Here is a 23156-nt window from a genome sequence, read left to right on the forward strand (position 1 = left end):
AAATACGGGGTTCTCAGATTTAAGGCCTATTCAGACAAAAGCGATAATGGGTCCCCAAGACGATCAAGTCGGCTTGAGAAGTCTACGTGCTTGACGGTTTCACTTGACGGGAGACTTGACGCGACTTGACGGTGCCGTCAAGAGAAACCGTCAAGCACGTAGACTTGTCAAGCCGACTTGATCGTCTCGCGGACCCATAACGCTGTGGTACCAAGTCGGTATGTAAGTATATCCGTACTGACTAGATGTCGGTTACGTCTAGAAATAGAACTTTATAATGGCTACCTTCGTAAAATACCACAAGATTGTTTTATAATGATGCCTATCGTTATTTTTATTAGGTTAATACTGTATTCAATTGGTTTAGTTTATATTTTAACAATAACAACACGAGCTGATAAAAATAAAAACAAAGTTTTATTATTAAAAAAATTAGCAGCAATTTGATAACAATATCACCAGTCTCAACAGGAAATCATAAGTGTACGGTGGTCTAGTCTAGGATACAATGTTCTTTCGTTAGTAAATAAGATGGTTTATCTGATATTGAAAAATAAAACTATGTTATTGTATTACCGAATTGCTATTATTATAACAATAAACTTAAAAAAATAATTAAATTGGTATTGTTAATTGTAAAAATGGTAACACATATTATGGACAATGACAAGTTACAGGTGTATACTCTTTATTTAGAAATAAATGAGTATATTGGCACAAAAAATTATATGGTAAATACTGTGATGAGGGAAAGGATGGCAGTATACATTAAATGCTATAAGTTTTATAAGATGTTCACGAAAGTAGTTTTAATTGAAGATGACAAATTCTGGTGCTGCATTGTGATTGGATCACAGGTAGCCATTTTAATCTCAAAATTCGGATTGGCTAGACCAATACATAAAGTATCAATAGTGACTTATTCGCCAGTATGTTTTTTCGGCGTCTTTATGACTACGCAGTGTTGGCGGCATTCTCCATCGCCTATACTGCTGCTTTTAATTATAAATAATAATGGAAAAGTTAGATTTTGACTGCCTCATAGGCTGGACAATGTGACCCTGTAATTATTTACATAATACTCAAAAGAATTATCATTAATATTACAGTAAGAATAGCGTCCTTATAATAGGTAGTAGGTACAAGTCCTGGGTTGGCAGAGCCGTTAAAACTAAATACATTATAATATTCACTTAAAATTATGCTGCTGTAATGCTATAAATTCCAGAAAGCAGCATAAATAACATTACAATACCTATTTGCAGTCTTTCGATTATATTATGTAATTTCATTGTGTGCGTATAAAAAAAAAATGAGCACAAAAAAATAAGTAAAGTGCATGCCCAAGTACTATTTTTGTGTGGATAACGGTTAATATACTTTACTTCATAAGTTTAACCAAGTACGAGTTTTTTAGGACCTCGATCGCCAAAAAGAAACAATTGAAAGTCGCTGTATTGCGAATGACGCAAATATTCATTTACATTTACTTATCAAACTTCGAATGAAGATAAAAACTCGCACTTAGTACATATAGTAACTGTCGGTGCTAGGTATTATAATGGTGTGTCGGGTGTGGATGATGCCTGCCGGCGGCGCTCACTTGTGGAACTTGAGCTCCAGCGCCTGAGACATGAAGCACAGGATGTCGGTGTGCTCCTCGATCTGTAGAAGAAACATTTGTTAAAGCATAGTACGTATGATGAAACTTGTAAATGGAAAGGGCGAGTGGCACGTCTATGGGCCTTGTCTCCAGTATACAGTTAGCTTCCTTCCTTTCACCCCATCAAGAAATACTTAAAATCTAACAGTGGGCTACCCACCTAGGCCACCTCCCACGTCTAGTAGCAAGTTTTCTTCTTATAAAAGAAGAAATCTTATACAAGAAGTAATACATCCATACGACCACAAGGTCAACTAACAATCTAAGCAGTGCTCTTCCCGCCGCCGTGACTCAAGTAGCCAGCATTCTATGTGTATTCTTTCTAACTGCCAGTTTCAATACTATATCTATCGATAGCTGAAGTTACTAGCATACGACTTTAACACATAAAAAGTTGCATTCTGCCAAAATGGTATGAAAGTAACTTTCAGCTATCGATAGATAGTTATTGAAACTGGCAGTAAGGGTACTAAAGATGTACTCACAATCTTAGCAGTAGGCTTCCCGCCGCCGTGGCCCGCCTTGGTGTCGATCCTCGCCAGCAGCGGGCGGCGCTGCGGGCTGCCTTTCACTGCGTGCTGTAGCGCCGCGATGAACTTGAGCGAGTGTAGCGGGACTACGCGGTCGTCGTGGTCTGCTGTCAGGACTAGCGTCGCGGGGTATTCTGGTCTGCCTGTAAGGATAAAGAAGTAATTTAGGCCATGGTCAATGTTACATTTTATTTATTTTACACGAAATTGCCCTTGGGATGAATAGAACGATGCGGAGATAAGCATATCATTGGTAAGATATTTCTATGTAAACAGTTTTTTTAAATAGTTAATAATAAGTATTGATTGCGAGGACGCAGTGTAACTATGTCCATGGTTGACAACTGAATATGTATCTCGCAGCTCGCAGCATATAAAGCAAAATATGTAACTGCATCACATTGACAAACAGCCCTAATAACACATACAGTGCGACAAACTTATCTGTTCCGGTAAGAGCGAATTAAATTGATCCATATCTCATTATTTACTAATGGATGGTATATTGTAAAAGATTATATGGGTTTATTAACACCGCAAGAGCGAATTAACAATACGAGTAAACTTAAAATTTTGTAGAATTAAGAAATATTAGACATTTATATGAGCTGTCACCGAAACAGATAAGTTTGTGGCACTATAAAAATGTCCTTCACTAATTAACGTTAAAAACAAATTCCCAATTGAGCCCTATTCCGCTAAAGCCACCACCATCTCCCACTCACCATTGCCATCGGGCGGCGCGATGTTGTGCAGCGGCGAGTATTTTAGCAAGTAGCGGAACTGCGCCTCGTCGTCGGAGCTGCCGTAGTCCGACACCCACGCGTGCCCGATCGTGAACTTCTGGAAGCGGAGCATGTCCAGCACTCTGGGGGGGAAATAAAACATAAGTATATACTAGTTAATAAGTCGGGAGATAAGTGGTGAAAGGTACGCGTTAAATAGTCACGCGAAAAGTGGGTACAGCAATGCAGATGCCTACACTGTAAGGAGGTAAAAGGATTCGCCCGAACTAAGCGGGGATATCCGGACTCTACTAGTGTATGAAAATGTGAAATCCCGCTTCTGAATCACATAAAACTCATTGTAATAAAAGGGTATGATTTTAACTCAGAGTTCCTCCAGTATCCAATAAAGAAATACTGTAAATGGCAATTACACTCGTTGCATAATAGTTCGCAAGCAATCCATGCTTTAAAATTATACAGTAATATATTAATTGACATTTTCATATTTAAATACAAAACCAGAAACACAATCTCACGCTATTTCCCTCTCTCTTAATCTCTAGCTAAAAACGTTCAACACTCACCCAACTTGCACAATAGCAGCCCCATACAAGTCAGGGCGCTGGTTGATGCAAGCAGCCACTGACAGGCCCCTGTTAGACCCGCTCTGGATGGTGATCATCCCACCCTTTCACTCTCTTAATCTCTATCTAAAAAACGTCCAAAAACTCACCCAACTTGCACAATAGCAGCCCCGTATAGGTCGGGGCGCTGGTTGATGCAAGCAGCCACTAACAGGCCCCCGTTAGACCCGCCCTGGATAGTTATAAGGCCGGGGCGGGTGTAGTTCTCTTTGACCAGGTATTCAGCAGCTGATTGGAAGTCGTCGAACACGTTCTGCTTGTTGAGCAGCCGGCCGGCGTTGTGCCAGCGCTCGCCGTATTCACTGCGGATGGTAAGATGGATATAAATAAGTTGGTGGACGGACATGTTTTGGAGATCTGTCTTCAGATTCTGGGATGCACCACCATGTCTATGAGTATGTAATAAGAATATAGCTATCAAAACACATTTCATATCAATGTCAACTTTCTAGCAAAATAAACGATGTATAGCTTCCTCGCCACCACTGATAAGTCCGCTAATCGCGTCGCTGCACTCACCGGGTCACTGAGGAGTGACGTAATACGTAACTTGTATGAATAAGTAGTTTATTTCCCGATTTTGCCGTAAGACTTCAATGTTGGTGCGGACTATACGACCGGTTCAAAGCCAACGAGGCTACAACCACGTGAAGCTTATACTTTGTAAAATATAGCACGAGTTATATGACGTTTGATCGTCAGATGTTTATGCCTATGAATCAATTTCCTTGAAAACGAACAAATGACAAATAAATTGTATGGATTTGACAGCTGTCATAGGACTCACCCGCCACCGCGTATGTTCGGTATAGCTACGATGCCGTCGAGGTGCTGCATGAACACCAGCCGCGTCACGCTGAAGCTCGGCTGGATGTTGATGTTGAAGCCCCCGTAGCCGTACACCAGGGCCGGGTTGGACCCGTCCTGCTTCAGATCCTGTAGGGGAGTAAGGTGGATGAGTTTAATAACTAAAACTAGCTGTTCCCGCGAGAATACCGCGATAAAAAGTAGCCTATGCGTTAATCCAGTGTGTCAGCTAACCCCATATCAAATTTCATTATAATCAGTTCAGCCGTTTTGACATGAAGAAGTAACAAACACTCCCTCACACACACATACACACACACTCACAAACTTTTGCATTTATGATATTAGTAAGATGACAAAATGAATCGTGATGAAGTGCTCTTGGGACATATCTGTCACTAGCCATAAAAAGAGGGGTTTGGACAGATCTGGCACATGGCATACCGAAGACAACATGGTTTTTCCACTCGGGTGTTCACCACCCGGTGTCGGTCTTTTAGTCCTTGAGCTTCGCGTAGTATGTGGTACAAAACTAACCTTCTTGTGGACGATGAACATGGGAACTTTAGTGCCGTCCTTGCTCGGGTAGAACACTTGTTTCACTTCGTACTGCGACGCGTCGAAACCTTTCACTTCTACTTCACGGAATACCTGGAAATTTGAATATGTTCTATATTATTTCAAAGATCGCCCTGTGCAATAATTCTACACTTTCTTCTAGTCATGACAATCGAAGAAAGGAGATAATGAAGATGGACACCTTTCGACCCAGGAGACCTACGCCCTTATTCAGCTATCTGGTAGTAGCTTCACCAGAAAAGCCGAAGACAAAGGGTTATTGCGCCACAAAATTCAGACCTTATTCTTCTTCATCAAACTTGTTTCGTTGAAACTGTATCGATGTCCTAGTTACTTTTACATAATCACAAACACAACCACTTCAATCATCCACACCCTTACCGTAGGCTTCAGCGGCGTCTTCTTAAAGTCCACATGGTAGATGACGCCAGGGGTCAAGAAGGACGAGAATGCGTAGAAGATCTCCGACTGCTCCTTCTTGCCGGAGAAGCCGACCACGGAGCCGACGGCCAGGTCGAAGGTTTGTAGCATCTTGCCCGTGGTGAGGCTGTGTAGTTGCAGGACGCTCTGGGGATGAGGTGGTGTTGGATTAGATTTTGGGTCAAGTCTTTAAACTAGTATGGGTATGGATCTTATCTAGGTGAACGTTTTCAGGACTTTTATTATTGTTACAGTAGAAAGCATGTATCTTGGCTTGTATGTAGATAGTTTTTACGTCTTTTGTAGGTGCGGGCGAGGTGCGGCAAGGACGCACTCTGAATTATCTATCTTTCATTATGTATGAAATATAGATAATTCGGAGTTCACAAATGCTTCGTTCGTCTTCGTTAATAATATTATATTTAATTCGTCTATATTATGGATTGATTTCTACTGTAACTTTCACCTTACTGATTATGAATCTCTTGAAACATGATAGATTGAACAACATATGTACCTTAACATCTCTAACGTAGTGAATGACTAGCTTGTCTTTGTCTACAGCTGACGCCCAGTCCAACACGTCTTTCTCGTCTTCCTGAAATCAAATACGGATAAAAAATTAGCTCGAGGAATTAATAACATTGTGCACTTCAATAAAGCAGTATTGTCAACATTCAAATTACATCATCATCGTAATCTTACACTGCTCGACCAGTCCTCTCTCGAACAATCTGTCCTCGGGTTTCCTCATATAGCCACTACTGGCTAGCGGGATCGTTCGAGCGGGCCCGAAAGCACCCCACGCTACTCATACAGCCACTATTGGCCATCTAGGTCGATCAAGTGAGCAGCATTCCACGCTACGCTCCCCTATTCGTGGAAATATTGTCTTTATGAAAGATTATGAAGAAGGCTTTCCGACGGACAGACCTCTAGACCTGTCCACCATTTTTTTGCGGAAAGTTAGAAGTAATTAAATAAACACGTACAGCGATGAGCGTCTCCCAGTTCTCTTGCGCGGGGTTGTCGAGGTCGATCTTGATGAGGCGGTAGTTGGGCGCGTCCTTGTTCGTCCTGAAGATGCACACCGAGCCCTCGTTCGTTATGTACTGGAAGGAAAATACATTGTTGTTAGATACTCCATATAATATGTATTTTAAATCCGTTGTGGCGACAGTGTTCCCCGTACAGATTTTATATGGAATGAGGATTTATATTATGGCCACTGTTATATCCCTAACCCCTAACCTACCCGTCGGTGATTCAAGCCCGCAAGTAAAGCTGACTTTAGACATACGAACAAAACGCAGAGATCGACTGTGGCTGCCGTTTTCCACACTACTCTAATATATAGTCTCCAATGAAATGCTGCGTTTACAACCATCTAAATCAAGTAAGATATGTTTCCTGAAGGTACGATTTGCGAGTTAAAGCGATGTCATAGCACAGCCAAACTTATGTAACGTTTATTGAATCTCACCTCATAGTCAGCCTCAAACTTGAAGACGATCTGCGTGAGCGGCAGTTTCCCGCTGACGTCGGGGCTCTCGCCGAGGTCCGCGAAGTAGAGCAGGTTGTCGCGGCAGTCCCGACACGATCAGGTACCTACTTGCCGCTAATTCACATGGAGTTACTTAACTGGTATCGACGGCGACGGCAGAGTATTTAAGACTTTCTCCATGTAATATAGGCGCCGTCGGGTACACTACATAATTCCGAATTACTTTTTTACGAATATGAAAATAACGATTTTTAAAATTTCGAATTTCATAGTTCCGAATAATTCACAATCCCGAATTTTAAGTTTCCGAATAACGAAAATCACGAATAGTTTATAAACGAAATTTCAAACAACACATTTATTAAAATGACGAAAGTCAATTTTCCGAATATTATTATTTCGATGTTTCAAAAGTACGTTTTTTTATTATATCGAATTGTTAAAATTACGAATCCCGAAGTTTTAATATTCCGAAAATACAAATTCCCGAATGTTTCTTAGTTAACAAGAAATGGTTATATGAATAATGCGTATAAAAACAATATTTTTTAAGCTATATTATGTGAAACGGTCCGCTTTGTTTTTCGATATCTATGTGCACCTAACACGCTCCTCCTCGCTTTGCTCGTCGTCGCACCTATCTTTAGGTTTAGTTCCTAAGGTTTTTAAGTTTAAACACCATAAAAATCCTAGCAATTGTTTAGCTCTAAATTTGAAACGCTCCGCTCCGCTTCGCTGCGCTCCGCTTTGTTTTTCGATATCTATGTGCACCTAACACGCTCCTCCTCGCTTTGCTCGTCGTCGCACCTATCTTTAGGTTTAGGTCCTAAGGTTTTTAAGTTTAAACACCATAAAAATCCTAGCAATTGTTTTGCTCTATATTTGAAACGCTCCGCTCCGCTTCGCTGCGCTCCGCTTTGTTTTTCGATATCTATGTGCACCTAACACGCTCCTCCTCGCTTTGCTCGTCGTCGCACCTATCTTTAGGTTTAGGTCCTAAGGTTTTTAAGTTTAAACACCATAAAAATCCTAGCAATTGTTTTGCTCTATATTTGAAACGCTCCGCTCCGCTTCGCTGCGCTCCGCTTTGTTTTTTGATATCTATGTGCACCTAACACGCTCCTCCTCGCTTTGCTCGTCGTCGCACCTATCTTTAGGTTTAGGTCCTAAGGTTTTTAAGTTTAAACACCATAAAAATCCTAGCAATTGTTTTGCTCTATATTTGAAACGCTCCGCTCCGCTTCGCTGCGCTCCGCTCCGCTGCGCTCCGCTTTGTTTTTCGATATTTATTTTATTTTATTTTATTTTATTTGGAAAGCTAACAACTTTAAGTACAGAGATATAAACATTATATTAGGTATCATATGAGTTAATAACAAGCTTTCACATATAATTACAAATATAGGTACTAAGTAGGAGAGCGTAGTTTATTACAAAGTTTGCACAAACACATACCTACGTTACAAATTAAAAGCTACGTAAGTACCTACTAACGTAGGTTAAAACAACGTCACGTTATGAGAAAAAGTAAGAAAAAAAAAAATTATTATAAAGGTAAGATGCTCTAGAAGTTATATGCTATGACTACAATTATGTAAATAATCGGGTCTGTAAACCACTACGGCTATTGGTAGATTTTATATTTCGGTAAATTACCTACACAAATATATTAAATAAAATAAAGTAAATGTTACTGTTGAATGGATGCCACGAAAGTTCTAATAACGTATTTCTTTAACGAATCGATGCCACTACAAAAGATATCTAAATCAGTTTCGCTAGACAGATTATTAAAAGTGCTGCACGCCCTAAGAATATATGAATTCTTTCTGTAGTTGGTACTAACAGAAGGAACGAAAAATACTTTATTATTTCTAAATTTGCGCGCGGGTACATTAATATTGATTTTTCTAAGTAACGAGGGACAGTCACAAGATCCTCTGATTATTTTTATGAGTAAAATTATGTCAGATATTATTCTGCGCAGATGCAGTGGCAGCAGATGGAATTTGGCACATCTCTGTTCATAAGTCATATTAACGGATATATTAAATTTGAATTTAAGATATCGTGTGAATTTTCTTTGTATCTTTTCAATTCTATCAGAGTATGTTTCATAATTAGGATTCCAAACCTGGCAAGCGTATTCCAAATGACTCCGTACATACGAACAATAAAGTAGTTTAACCGTTTTCATGTTTTTAAATTTTTTTGATGATCGCATTAAAAAACCCAATGCTTTAGATGCTTTACTCACGATGTCATCGATGTGTTTATCAAACAGCAGCTTACTGTCGTGAGTAACACCCAGATCACGCATATTGATATCTATGTGCACCTAACACGCTCCTCCTCGCTTTGCTCGTCGTCGCACCTATCTTTTGGTTTTGGTTCTAAAGTTTTAAAGACGTTTATGTTTTTTTGTCAAAATCACGAATTATCATATTTCCGATCGGGATTTGACTTTTTCGTGATAAATCGGTATTTTATTTTTCGTATTTTAAAGTAATCGTATTTTTTAACATTCGTATATTTAACAATCGTAATATCAATATTCGTGATTATAATATTCGAAATTATTATTTTCGTGATTATTATAATTCGGTATTTAAAAAAATCGGTATTGCAATATTTCGTAAATTACATATTCGGGGTTCTCAAATTCGGAAAAAAGTTTTTCGGAATATTTGGGTGTTCCCGGCGCCGTCACATCGTCGTATTTCATGCCAATGCTTATACGTGGCGTCTCCGGAAGTTTTGCGAGTTAAACCGGTTTCATATAGCACAGTCATGCTGTCAAGCATCATCATTAAAGTAACGTGACCTAATACAATCACGGGCAATGAAAAAGTCCCCTTGCAAAATGCCAATACCAAACAACCCCATTTTTTTTAAACGTTTAATTTAAAATATTACAGTTTTTAGTTTGTAGTATCCTAATGCTCTATTAAATGTACTTCAATGTTGCAGAAGGCCACATTAAGCTAGCCTTTTCTGTTTTGGAGAAATTTGGTGCTTTTCTCAACCTTTTTTTTTTACCTTTTCATTGCCCGTGAGTGCATCCTAATATAGACAACTATTGGTATATAATTATATAACTCACCTCATAATCAGCTTCAAACTTGAAGACGATCTGCGTGAGCGGCAGTTTCCCGCTGATGTCGGGGCTCTTGCCGAGGTCCGCGAAGTAGAGCAGGTTGTCGCGGCAGTCCTTCACCGGAGACACGATCAGGTATTTGCCGCAGTCTGTCACTTCTGCTCCACTGGGAAAACAATAATTGTGATTTTATTAAAACGAAGCTTACACTTCGGCTCTGCTGCGGAAACAATAATAATTTTATTAAAACAGGGTCCAGACACTGCGTGGGACGCCCTGCTGCCCGCTGGACCGACGACCTTAGGCGGATAGCCGGTAGCCGGCTGGATGAGGAATGCCGAGGACCGAATGTGTGTCCTTGGGAGTGACCCATGTCCAGCAGTGGATGATTAATGGCTGATGATGACGATGAGAGCCCAGACGGTCGGAGATGGGATGGAGTTGGAGAGTTGCCATGCCATTGGTACGTTCAATGCAATGCGATGAAGACGTGGTTAGCGCAGCTAGCGTAAGCCTATAGATGCGCGTGCCCAATTCATGAATTCTTCATCTTAGCGTAAAAATTCCAGCCCAGGGTGCACCGGGCGTATAAAGGTACAGAGTTGGTATGTGACTTCTGAGGCTTCTTTCGTGTACCCCAATGGTTGGTGATTTCACACTCTCGACCTGACTGCAGTGTCAAGGCGCTCAGTGCCCGTCTACTGTCGAGGACTGGTTACTTTTCAATACCCAATGGCTGTCAAGCGTACTCACATCCTCCACAGCGGCTCCTCCGGGAACTCGACCACGAGCACGTCGTCGGACTGCGCCGTGTTGAGGCGGTGGTAGCACAGCTTCTGGTCGCGGTTCACTTCCGTCTCCGAGCCATCCGTCTTTCCGGTTTGGTCCGGGTAGCGCTGAGAAAATTTGTATGAATACAATTAATTACGGATTTTTGAAGATGAGATGATCGTGTAGTATTAGGTTCAGAGCAATTTGTGTTTTCCACGCCAGTGAGAGTATTGTACAAACAAGATGCAAGAATCAATAATAGCAATGCTTTCTCCATAGATCAGTATTGAGAAGGTTGTGTTGATAAATGAATAAAGTACTAACGAACTAATGCTATACTTACAGAGTAGAATAATCCTTTGTTGTCCTTAGACCAGGACATGGACGCAAATTTCACCTTTTCAAGCACTTCTGGGTAATCTTCACCTGGGGAATGAAATAAATTTAAACATTATTCACACCATCATCATCAGATATATTCGATTAGCCTAGAATTTGGCATTGGTTGGATGAGGAAGGCGTTGTGGGCGTCCTTCTGTGTGTCCTATGTGAAGCAATGGACTATGATGCAGCAATATCCTTAAAATTTGATCCAGAACGTAGTGTGCTCATCCTTAAACACTGAGTGGCACTTATCATCCAGCCGCGAATTATTACGAGGTAGCTCGGGCGGTACACAAAGGAGCCTCTCGAAAGACGCATAAACTGTGCATGTCGCTTCACTTTTCTCTGTCCTTGTCCTTGGTCATTCAGCCACTACCAACACTAGGTTTTCAACTAACCTGTAGCGACATCCTTAAAATGTATGGTGATCCAGTCGGACCCGCTAGCACTCAGTCCGTAGGCGAAGGTGGCGCCATCTTCCGTGAAGCGGCTGCCCGACAGCGCCACGGTGCCGTCTTCAGACAGCTTGTTGGGGTCCAGGAACACGCGAGGTTCGCCGTCCAGAGTGTCTTGGACGTAGAGGACACTGGAATGGGGGTGTTTTAAGTTGAGTAGTGTGATGAGGATGTAGGTATTGTATGCGTGGATAATTGCTTTTCGCCTCAGCTCAATGGGTTAACGATCAAAATGATGTGAAATCCATATAAATTTTGCCCGATTAAGGGTTAAGTTTAAGTTTATAAAAATATAGAATTTGGTTCTACCTTTTTTGGCCTAAGATTTATTTGCCTAATCTCGTATTGCATAGTAACGTTTAGTCAAAGTCTCGTTTCGCCGAAAACCGTATGGCATAAATCTCGTTTAGTCAAAATTTATTTCGCATAATCTTGTTTTGCCTAATAATGGTATGGCCAAATCTTGAATAGCCTAATAATAATAATAATAATAATAAATTCATTTATTTCAGGTAATTTTTCATAATTACAAAAATAACCCATAGTTGTTGTTAGTAACAATAGCCCTTATTTCTATGTTAGTAGACAGAATACACAACAACATAAATTAATAATTTATAAAAACTAGTCCTATGCGGGTGGCCTCTGCCAGGTGGGGACGCTAGCATGCAGCAGGGAACAGCGACCCACATAGGGACAGTCGAGCCTGGCCGCAATGGTGGTCAGGAGGGTGTTGGGGCTGGCCCGCACGCGTCGCACCAGCGAGGCGGCTCGCTTTCGCATAGTTGCATAGAATCAATCTGTTCGCGCCTCCACAAACATGCCTGACGCACTGCAGCGTCGGGACAGCTCCAGCAGACTCCGGAACGCATTGTTAAACTATGCTATGGCATAGGTTATAAAATTATTATATTCGTTGGGCTTTAACTTTGACGGAGCGTCTCCCTAAATAGCGCAAACTGTATTGTTTCCGCTATGTGGGAAACGCTCCGCTCCGCTTCGCTGCGCTCCGCTTTGCTTTTGACGAACATGTGCACCTAACACGCTCCTCCTCTCTTTGTTCGTCGTCGCACCTATCTTTAGGTTTCGATCCCATGGGGTTTAATGGCGTTAGTAATAATTATAATGGTCATTCAATTTCGATATTTTGATCATTCAATATCACAATTTGTACATTTACTACATACCTACTTAATATATTATTTATTAACATATATTATGTATATATTGACGGCCGAATGGCGTAGTGGTTAGTGACCCTGACTACTGAGCTGATGGCCCCGGGTTCGATTCCCGGCTGGGGCAGATATTTGTTTAAACACAGATATTTGTTCTCGGGTCTTGGATGTGCCCGTTAAATGGCAATAGGCCCGCCCCCTATTACATTGGGACTAACATAACACTCTGGCGAAAAGTGGGTTCAGCAATGCACCTCTGCCTACCCCGCAAGGGAGTACATTAGTACAAGGCGTGAGTGCGTGTTTTTTTTTATGTATTAAATATATTACGAAAAACAAGATTATACCTATACGAACATAAATTTGAGCAAACGCGACTTAGGTGTTTCAAGATTGTGCCAAAAGAGTTTTATGCGAAACGAGTCTTATGCCACATAAGTCTTGGCAAAGCGATGATTCGACCAAAAAAGTTTAGACCATACGAGTTATGCCAAACGAGTTTTGGGCAATAAAGATTAGGCCAGATGAGGGGAACCCATAGAATTTGAATGAAGTGAAGTTAGATTGGATTGGAGTTATATTTACCATAATTATTTAAATACTTATACAACTCTAACCTACATTGAATTAAACCTTGCTTGCGATGGCTATTTGCTAAGGTCAAGAGGATAAAGCTTACCGGTATTTTTCCTGGTCAGTTGAAACATTGGAGGAATTACAATGCTATGACATGTATCATTTTTTTATTTAAGTAATACTCTGTGTCTTTCAAAATTTAAATAGCCATGTACCTACTGTACACATTATCCAATAGCATCCCATACAATTATTTTTCACCCAACACAACATATTTATTTTTATTTTTAAATTAAACTTAACTGACCTCTGGTTCTGCAGCCCCGTATTCTTGAAGAAGAAGTACCGGTCGCCCCGTCTGAACGGGCACGAGTATTTCGGGTAGTTCCACAGCTCCGTCAAACGGTCGTTGATGTCTTTCTTCACGGGACACGAGTCCAGGTAGGGCCGCGTGATGTTGTTCTCCGCGTCTATGAACTCCTTCGTCTCTTTGGAGTCCGGGTCTTCGAGCCATCGGTACGGGTCGCTTATCTGGGGTGGAGAAAAGGGTTGGTTGTTTAATAATTGAAGTTAATCAGGTTGAAAAGGAAGGAAGTTTGGCCGCTATTTTCATTATAGAGTATTTTGTCTGCATTATATGCGCACGTTATTGCTGTAATGACGGATAATAATAATTATGAATTAGTAGTAAATACAGCGTAAGTAATCCTTCCTAAAAATAATATAGTTATGAAATTTATTTAAAAGTTTAGTCAGCTCAAAGAGTCAGCTAAACGCAGAAAAAAAAAAAAAAAAACACGCACTCACGCCTTGTACTAATGTACTCCCTTGCGGGGTAGGCAGAGGTGCATTGCTGCACCCACTTTTCGCCAGAGTGTTATGTTAGTCCCAATGTAATAGGGGGCGGGCCTATTGCCATTTTACGGGCACATCCAAGACCCGAGAACAAATATCTGTGTTTAAACAAATATCTGCCCCAGCCGGGAATCGAACCCGGGACCATCGGCTCAGTAGTCAGGTCACTAACCACTACGCCATTCGGTCGTCCATCCATCCATTCGTCGTTATTTACTAAACGCAGATTTTTCTGAAATATAGATATTTTTCATGATTCAACTTTATCATCTTATTTTTGTACTCAATACAAAAACTACATCCAAGAACGTGGCGGAAAAAACTAGATCAGTTTTTCTCCAGGTCACTGCACAAATAAACAACAAAATACAGCGACAAGGACAGACGAGTGTCGCATCGAACCATAAAACAGTAGTTTTTGTACGCGCACTGAATACAGAGCGAGGGAAATACGTGATCTTCACTCACACTTTGTAGTGCACCGTGCTCGTTGATCGATACATAGAGGAAATAATACTACGTATATATTAGATTTCAGCTGAAATTTGAGAAGCTCAAGGAGTTCTTTCGCCAATTATATTCTCCTTAGTGACGTAGCCTTTGTGAATTGGCGGTAAGTAGAGTAATATTATGACTATGTAAAATTACATGGATTACATATACAACTTTTCAATATCAACTACATTACAATGTCATGTGATCAATAAATAGATAGATTGGATTAGTGGTAGACCCTTCGCCTTGACACCCGCAGAGATCTGGGGTTCACGATGAAGTGGCTTAAAAAAATACAAGCAGACGACAAAATACAGGCAGATGATATCTGATGATGAGCTCTCGCCAATCTGCTGGTCATCAAACCCATGTGACTAAGATGTGAGCTCACGAGTGTGGAGGATTATTTCACATGCACTTGGAAGCTTGCAACTTTTGCTGCGTAGTTTTCTGATTTAAATTAAATAGATAAATATATAGTCTTGAATGTGGAGGAAGCGAAAGAAGTATGTCAGGATCGTGGCACGTAGAGATCCATAGTCTTTGCCTAGCCCTCCGGGAGACAGGCGTGAGTATATGTATGTATGTAATATATAGTCTGGGAGGAGGATGTTTTGCCGGAAATATACTTAACTTCCATGGGCCTGAATTCAATAGATGTACCTACCTTAAACCTAAACCATTTGGATGAAGTAGGTAGTTTACTAAGCAGAGCAACTTTCAAACCAGCATAACAACAGTAGGTACTTCAACTTTCTAAGCGACTTGGTTTAACTCTTATTTTAAACAGGTCTAGTTACTGCATTTGAGATTTTACTTACTCAATTAACTAGTTAATATTAAGTACATATTTTATCAACCTATATGTAAACTAAATACCTCATATTTAATAAACAATATAATTTATAGGTCTTATACGATTGTATAAGACAACGATTGGTTTAATTAATGGGCTCTGTCTGATACGCGTGCGTCAAACATTCCGGCACCTGGGTACAATGTACAACTTATTTTTTCTCATGGAATTTCTTACATAATTATAAACGGAAATATTTTTTTGTAAAAATTACATGGAAACTGGTTATTATTGTACTTGTACTGCGACTATTGACCTCTTGATTCGTGTGTATCTACGTCATTCAAAAATGAACAAGGTTTTGCATAAACTAATCAATAAAACTAAGTTTATTGTAATTGACAAAAGGACATCACTGATTTATTACTGTGTACTTCTAAGACCAATGGTATGTTACAAGCAGTTACAAGACTGTAATAAATCGTAGGTAATAGCCACAAACATGCCATCATAATGCATATAAACAACCACTAAACAGCCATAAACATAATTTTATATGTATCTTCAAGAGAACAACCATCTGCGTTGGGTTATATTCTATTCTGAGAGGGGGCAAAGTTCCTGAAGGTGGCTCTCTCGAGTAAAACCTTTGTACCATCTACATGGGTAACCTTATCAACACATTATTTCTTTACCATGGAAAATTAAAAATGTTTAGATAGCTATTATTAGTACTAGCTGTTATGCTTTACTCTACTACATTGTAAAATGCACATACAAGTACCAAGTTTAGTAATCACAGCGATATACACGAGTCCGAATATGTCGCATCATCTAACAAGAGTCGCTCTACTCTAATTGCTAATTAGTACCCTGAGGCTATAGCTTACAATGTACATTGTACACTCACGGGCAATGATAAAGTTCCAGTGGCAATAGCACCAAATTACTCCTAAAAGGAAAAGACTAGCTCATTGACGCCAGCAATATTGAAGTAGGTATACATTTAAAAGCGCATCAGAATATTACTTCTTAACTAAAATCGTAAAAATATTTTGAACAAATTTTTATTAAACGTTTTTAAAAATGGGGTGTCTTGGTGTTAACATTTTGTAAGTGGAACTTTTTAATTGTTGGTGAGTGTACTATTTCTATGAGAAAGTGTGACAAGGGTAGGTAGGTAGGTACATACCTTGGTCCCGAAGTAGTCGTCCACGACGGTCTCATCCCGCCTCACTTCGGGGTAGTTGAAGCTCATGGTTTTCACTCCGGCGGAGGTGGACGCCCCGAAGAACTGCAACAACACAACGGCAACATATCGACACAGAATCGAACGCATCGCGGGTCACAGACACACTGGCCTACCTCGAGCCACAATCACGTTTTATATTAGATACAAGTTAGCTACACACCGAGCAGAGCCGGTGAGCCGGCGTGATGTCGAGGTTCGATCGACCGCTCATTTTTCATTGGTTTCGGTTTCGGGTTATGATCCAAAGTTTACGTTTTCATGACAGTTGGCAACCGCTGAAGTTACGTTGATGTTTCGTGACAGTAATAAGAACGGTTTTTTTTAACAATGTGAGCCTTGAGTACTGAAGAGGTCAAATTAAATCATGAAATAAGTATACTCAAGTATCTACATGAATTAAATATCTAGGATTGAGCGATTCAGAGTTTTTTTCATTATGAATTTACATAATATCGATATCTTTAGATGGAATAAAAATAAATACCCACCACCCCTTACCTCAACACGTGCAAGTTCTATCTATTATAACGTGTTGTTTTTTTTTCCTCTGTGTCATCTATGTTTAGTAGGATACCTACGTAGGTTTGTATCTAGGTCTTGTGCAGCTTGCTAGTCCAATACCTATTTACTACTGTCGCTCGTGATAATGACCTTTAATATTTACTTAATAGTTATTTACACACTTAAGATCATTAAAATGCACACTTCATGGAATAAATTATTTGATTTGATACACATACATAAATTAGTAGGTACAATAGAATAAGGCACAGATCAGTTCTTAACGAAGTATAAAAACAATGATATGTGCCTCAGAGATGTTATAATATAATATCATCGAGGTAACCTACGATTATTTATCACCTATGAGTTTACCCTCCTAATCAGCAATGATCTAATTGCGGTTTAATTCCACACCGACTGCTCAGTGCGTTAGTCAATATACGTACGTAATCATAACTCTCAATACTTTCGAATGATACAAAAGGGCAAAAAACAAGTGTATAAGATGTCGTTCTTTCTTAGGACACCTAGGAATGCCTAGGATACAACCGAATTCTGTGCCCTCGCAATGGCCGTGTAATCGGACGATGGATAGTCGCGTATTTGTATTCTATTAAGATTGTCAAAATCTGCGAAGATGTATAATGCCGCCGCCGCCTTATTGATGTTTTTAACAGTTACAATGAATACTTGTATGAACGCGTGTAGGGCAAACCCGCGTGCGTGATCAAATCTGCATGCTGTTAGAAACCGCCTAGATAATGATTATATCCGTATTGATTGTTGAATTATTATTATAATTTGAATTGTTAATCTACTGCGCGGCCTATTGAGGAGTAAGCAAAGGTGAAAGGTCCTACTACGTCTGATTATTTACTACATGTGTTAAATGCTGTCGTAACTAGATATGTGTCTATAATAATTAAATCATTGTTTACACAAATACGATACTGGCTGCAAATACGACTAAATCAGACTATAGTCTAGTCACTAGCTAGAAAAATAGACGGATGATCTATTAAAGCAGGATTGGTTTGAAAATCTGTTTACACAAAGCAAATATCATATGGTTGTGTGTTGGGTTTGTGTAAAGTAAATTAATAATAATAAATGATTTCATATTGATGAATGAATGAAATTAAATGTAAATGTTCTATAAATAGTATGGATTATACATAGAGTATAGCCAACTACAGGTTTCCACATATAAAAATATAACTGTTGTATTAAAAAGTTTAGTCGGTAGGTATTTTTCTAATAAATTGCACATATTTTGATCAGTTATAATATTTAGTTTATATTTTGTAGGGTTGGGATAGGGTAGGGTAAGAGATGGTATGAATTTCGCCGGGCTAGATAGTTATTAATATTAATCCACCTCGCATTACTGCACAGCCTAAGTTTTAGCTTTGTTTGGTATTGGTCCCTTAGGACCAATACCAAACAAAGTAAAATGGCAAATATCAACACATATGCCTATTCAGATTTCGCTCACAAAATGATTGTAAGTGCGGGAGTATGACTGCTAAGGCTTTACCTAAACCATTTCATTGTTTGGAATACACTTCAATTACATAAGATATAATCAGTGCATTGGACATAAACTGATAAACATGTGAGTGTGATGCAAAAGTATCAGTTCATGTAACTTGAATTTTATTATTACAAAATATGATAATTTGATGAATTTGTCAATCAATAACAAAGGATCTCATGTTAATGTGGCATAAACATAGTCATCTAGGATAGAAAAAAAATATTACAGCAGCATCATTTTATTTGCAATCAAATTCAATTATAGCCGGTGCTGACGAGGGACTTAGATAATATATCATAAGAGATATAATATATCATAAAAAAAAAAATATATATATATTCATGGACAGAAGTCCCTTGTATTGCACATCAAATACTTATGTTGAGATACTCATGTGTATATTATGATAATGGGTGATATTCAAGTGGTAAGTATTATATAATTATTTATAAATGTAAGACTATTGTGTAGAATTTGTCTGTAGCCCTATAGCTTATGAAATGGATGAGTCAATTTGATGTTGTTTATGTAAAGTAGTTAGTACTTTATGTAAAAAAATATATGTTATTAACTTCCACTGTAAGTATACATATAATTATTATTATGAACAGTCTTAAATAAATATGTGGGGACATCTCACACACGTCCATCCGACCCCTAGCTAGGCAGAGCCTGTCCTTTGTTATGGGTGTCGGACAGCTGATATATCTACATAAATACAATAGATAGATAGATACTAAATATAAATATCAACACCCAAGACAAATATCTGTCTACAAATATCTGCCCCATAGTCTCCCTTACTAAAATAGATAAGAATCAGATGACATAAACAGAAACTTATCGAGAAAACGTGTCTAGAGACACCTAACAATCTAATAAGGAATTAGAGAATTTGAAAGGCGGGAACCATAAGAAAATATACTTACTTACCTAACCTAAACAAATATGGACTTAAGATTAGGTTAGTTTATTAGTAGATATTTATACAAATTATGTTAAAATTACGATAAACTAATACGAATAATAATAAAATTAGTAGAATTACCCAAAGAAGTGTATTATCAACGTATTGGATCCAAATATGTTTTACGGTAAAATAATGTCTAAATGCTTTGAAACACTTACCGAACTTGGTTTAGTAGAATATAATTTCTTTTTGAAGGTAGTAGAAACCAAGTTATTTGGGTTTTTCAACGTAAATAATCTTAAATTAGCAAAAAGATTACAATGATTAGCGAAAAAGCGACTTGCAACCACGCAATTTGACATTTCGTTTCGTTCGGCTTTTGCCACAGATAAAAAAAACTTTAGCCTCAGCGCCACCTACATAGTACACAGATTACCTTAGCATCTAAACCTTAAAATAAGGACCGAGGAACATTAAGTAGTTACGTTGAGGCACCTGCTGCCCGATGGCCTCTGACTAGGCCATTCGACTGATGCCGAAGCAGCAGCCGGGACCCACGGCTTAACGTGCCGTCCGAAGCACGGAAGGGTCCAGAAAAGAACCACTTGAAATCGGTCACCCATCCAATGGCTGACCGTGCCATGTGTTGCTTAACCTCAGTGATCAGTTACGATCAAGGTTACGATCACTGAAGCTAGCTCGACTACGGACGCTTCGGAGAGTGCGGATAGGATATAATATCTGTCGCGAGCGTTGCGCTTTCAGTGAACAGCGACCACAAGCTAGCAAACCGTCGTGTTTCCGCGTAATGCGTATAGCGACCGTCGTCACCACAAGTCGTCACCGTCGTCCGGCCAGCCGTCTGCTCATTGTGAGTTGTCGGCCGATGGCCGTCTGTCGGGCCGCAGCGCTCCTAGCGACCGGAGCGGTTAGGCGACAGCCGCATCACAGTGCGTCCAAAAACTACCTACTATACCTACCTACCTTATGAGGTAAAAGCACTGAGGAAAAAAAAACACTATGGGTATAAGTACTTATGTTCCTTGGTTTGAAGGGGTTATCAGGGTTTGGTTTAGTTGATTTGATTGATTGATTTGATTTTTAGAATTCTTTATTAAATAAATATAAATACAGTTACGGTTCGTCGACAGGACGTTTCATTTATTTCTGTTTACCCAACTGAATTTTCCACATGTTATACTATTTGCTATACATATTGCAACTGTTAGAACCTACCTACCTACCTATTGTGTATCAATTTCTGACACGTACGTAAATAAAAGACTGAGGCAGGGTCAAAGTTATTTATTATTTAGTAAAATTCACACGATAGCGTTCCTACGAGAGCAACGCAACCGTCCGTCGTAAGGCACTAGTCGGATAACGGACGCAGTGCAAAGTACATCATTATAATGTAGAACTAGTCATGTATTAAAACTAATTTAAACATAAGAAATTATTATTGAATACAGTCATAGAAACCGAACAAGGGTGGTTACTAACTTTTACTTTCTACAAGATTTGTTTAAAATAATTTTATCACCAACTTTAGATGTTAGTATGAGATCTGCTTGCGTGAATTTACAATATTATTTGTAAGATAATAGTGAGTATGGGGTTGACTCAGGTAGTTCTAAAAACTCTTCATGAATTTCGAAAGTGGTATATCAAAAGTGGTTCAGCATCAGCATTACCCCATTCAAAAGTAAATTTGAGAACCTACAAAAATATATCTTCTAATTTATACTTAATTGATTTGTTGCTGCAGTCCATCTTAGGATAAAAGATCAAATTTCAATATGCCATGATAAAGTTTTTCTTCACTCTTTTAGAAAAAACGGCACTTCATTTTCTTATTGATTCTTTTCGTGTGCTACATCACAACTTTGAGAAAAAATGCATGGTAAATAAATAAAAACTCAATTCTACATACTACTTACTTATTTGTTACATACATAACTATAACTAATGCATTTAATAAGATATTACAATAATTCATAACTAAATTTTGGTCTCTTGTAAAGTACCTCTAATCAATAGCTTGTGGATTTAATCATAGGTATAATTATGTATTCATAAAATGTAAATGGATGTGGAGGTAGATATAAAATTTAATAAATATGTATGTTAGTAGGTATTTCAAATATTTAAAATGTATTCTTCAAGTATTGTTTTGGAAATAACACAAATATGGGAAATGGTATATATTTTTTTGCATTAATGAATATCGAATAATAATAAGATTAATAGTAATATTAGATTTTAATGCTTTAGGGAATATAAATTAAATTGAGATCGTGTAAGGTTACTTGACTCATAAGAATAATACTGTATAAATCACATTTTGACAGCCATTTTCATTTGCACGGAAAACTTCAATGCATTTTTTCATTTGTTCATTTGTAGTATGGACAACATTTCAAAAAACTAAAGCTGCTATAAATCGAAAACCATTTCGAGATTTAGCTCTCAAGGCCACAAAAAAAATGTTTTTGTATTTTTTGGATGTATCATTTTCGAGAAAATCATAAAATAGTAAAAAAGTGCTGATGACGTCATGCATCAGGTGCGATGCATTTTGATGATCAAAGCCTATAGATTTAAAAACAAAGTAACTGTCACTTTCATTTTTGATTGACGTTGACGTTTTATCGTGACGTTGTTGTTTATTTGGGTCATTTTCATTAATTCACACATTGAAAAGATTGTTAATAAAGCTTATCAATTGTACGGGTTCATAATGCGTGCTTCTCACGACTTCCATCAACCCTCTACTTATCTTCATCTATATAAAAGCCTAATTAGACCTCAACTGGAATACGCTGTGTGTGTTTGGAATCCGCTGTATATTAAATATAGGGAGATTATTGAAAGAGTGCAGAGAAAGTTTTTGCGTGCTATGCATTTTAGGTGCCACCGTGGTACTTTATCTTACAGTAGGCTTCTTGTAAAATATAAAATGCAAACATTGGAAGATAGACGTACCCTACTAGAGGCTATGACACTGTATGGTATATGCCACAATAAGTACGACTGTATGGACTTAACTAATAAACTCTGCTATGTAATACCACGAACAGTTCTCCGTCGGGAGGTTCGCGCCTACCAACTATTCTCTACCTCACATAGTAAAACTAATGCAGGTAAGCGCGCACCTCTTTGTCGCATGGTAAATAATTACAACAATTTTTTTATAAATATTGACATATTTCACCAGTCCATATCTTCATTTAAAAGAAATGTTATCGATACATTATCATAGTTTCAGGTTTCTTTGAATATTAAGTATATCTATATTAAGTATAGTAGCTATTGTTTTTTTTTGTCATTGCTAATTTAATTGATTTAATTTTATATAACCTCTCAACTTGACACCTCTTTATTTTATAATTCTGTGGATGACGCTGTGGGCTGTACATTTATATTTCTTTTTTACTTATGTTATTTATAAGATTTTCAATGTATGGCTGT

The 23156-nt window shown here is 38.6% G+C and overlaps 1 protein-coding gene across 1 annotated transcript; it reads right to left on the minus strand.

Moving 5' to 3' along the window:
- Positions 1–398: 398 nt before the first annotated feature.
- On the minus strand, positions 399–20070 carry LOC105388348 (prolyl endopeptidase). The gene is made up of 16 exons (XM_048633289.1): positions 19904–20070; positions 16675–16776; positions 13644–13867; positions 11526–11713; positions 11087–11169; positions 10726–10868; positions 9979–10138; positions 6364–6483; positions 5889–5969; positions 5333–5518; positions 4910–5023; positions 4353–4501; positions 3655–3867; positions 2919–3061; positions 2149–2336; positions 399–1665 (listed from the first exon to the last, which is right to left on the minus strand). The coding sequence occupies exons 1-16, from the start codon at positions 20045–20047 to the stop codon at positions 1600–1602; spliced, it is 2304 nt and encodes a 767-aa protein (XP_048489246.1). The 5' UTR covers positions 20048–20070; the 3' UTR covers positions 399–1599.
- Between the last annotated feature and the right edge of the window lie 3086 nt (positions 20071–23156).

The sequence above is a fragment of the Plutella xylostella genome, chromosome 5 (assembly GCF_932276165.1).
Source record: "Plutella xylostella chromosome 5, ilPluXylo3.1, whole genome shotgun sequence".
NCBI classification, from domain to species: Eukaryota; Metazoa; Arthropoda; class Insecta; order Lepidoptera; family Plutellidae; genus Plutella; species Plutella xylostella.

Excerpts from the sequence above, each read along its gene's own strand:
- LOC105388348 (XM_048633289.1), bottom strand. The coding sequence starts at position 20,047 with ATGTCAAATTGCGTGGTTGCAAGTCGCTTTTTCGCTAATCATTGTAAT. Across the intron at positions 10,139-10,725 it reads GAGGAGCCGCTGTGGAGGAT|TGGAGCAGAAGTGACAGACT; the intron begins GTGAGTACGCTT and ends TTGTTTTCCCAG. Across the intron at positions 5,024-5,332 it reads AGACGCCGCTGAAGCCTACG|GTATTCCGTGAAGTAGAAGT; the intron begins GTAAGGGTGTGG and ends TCAAATTTCCAG.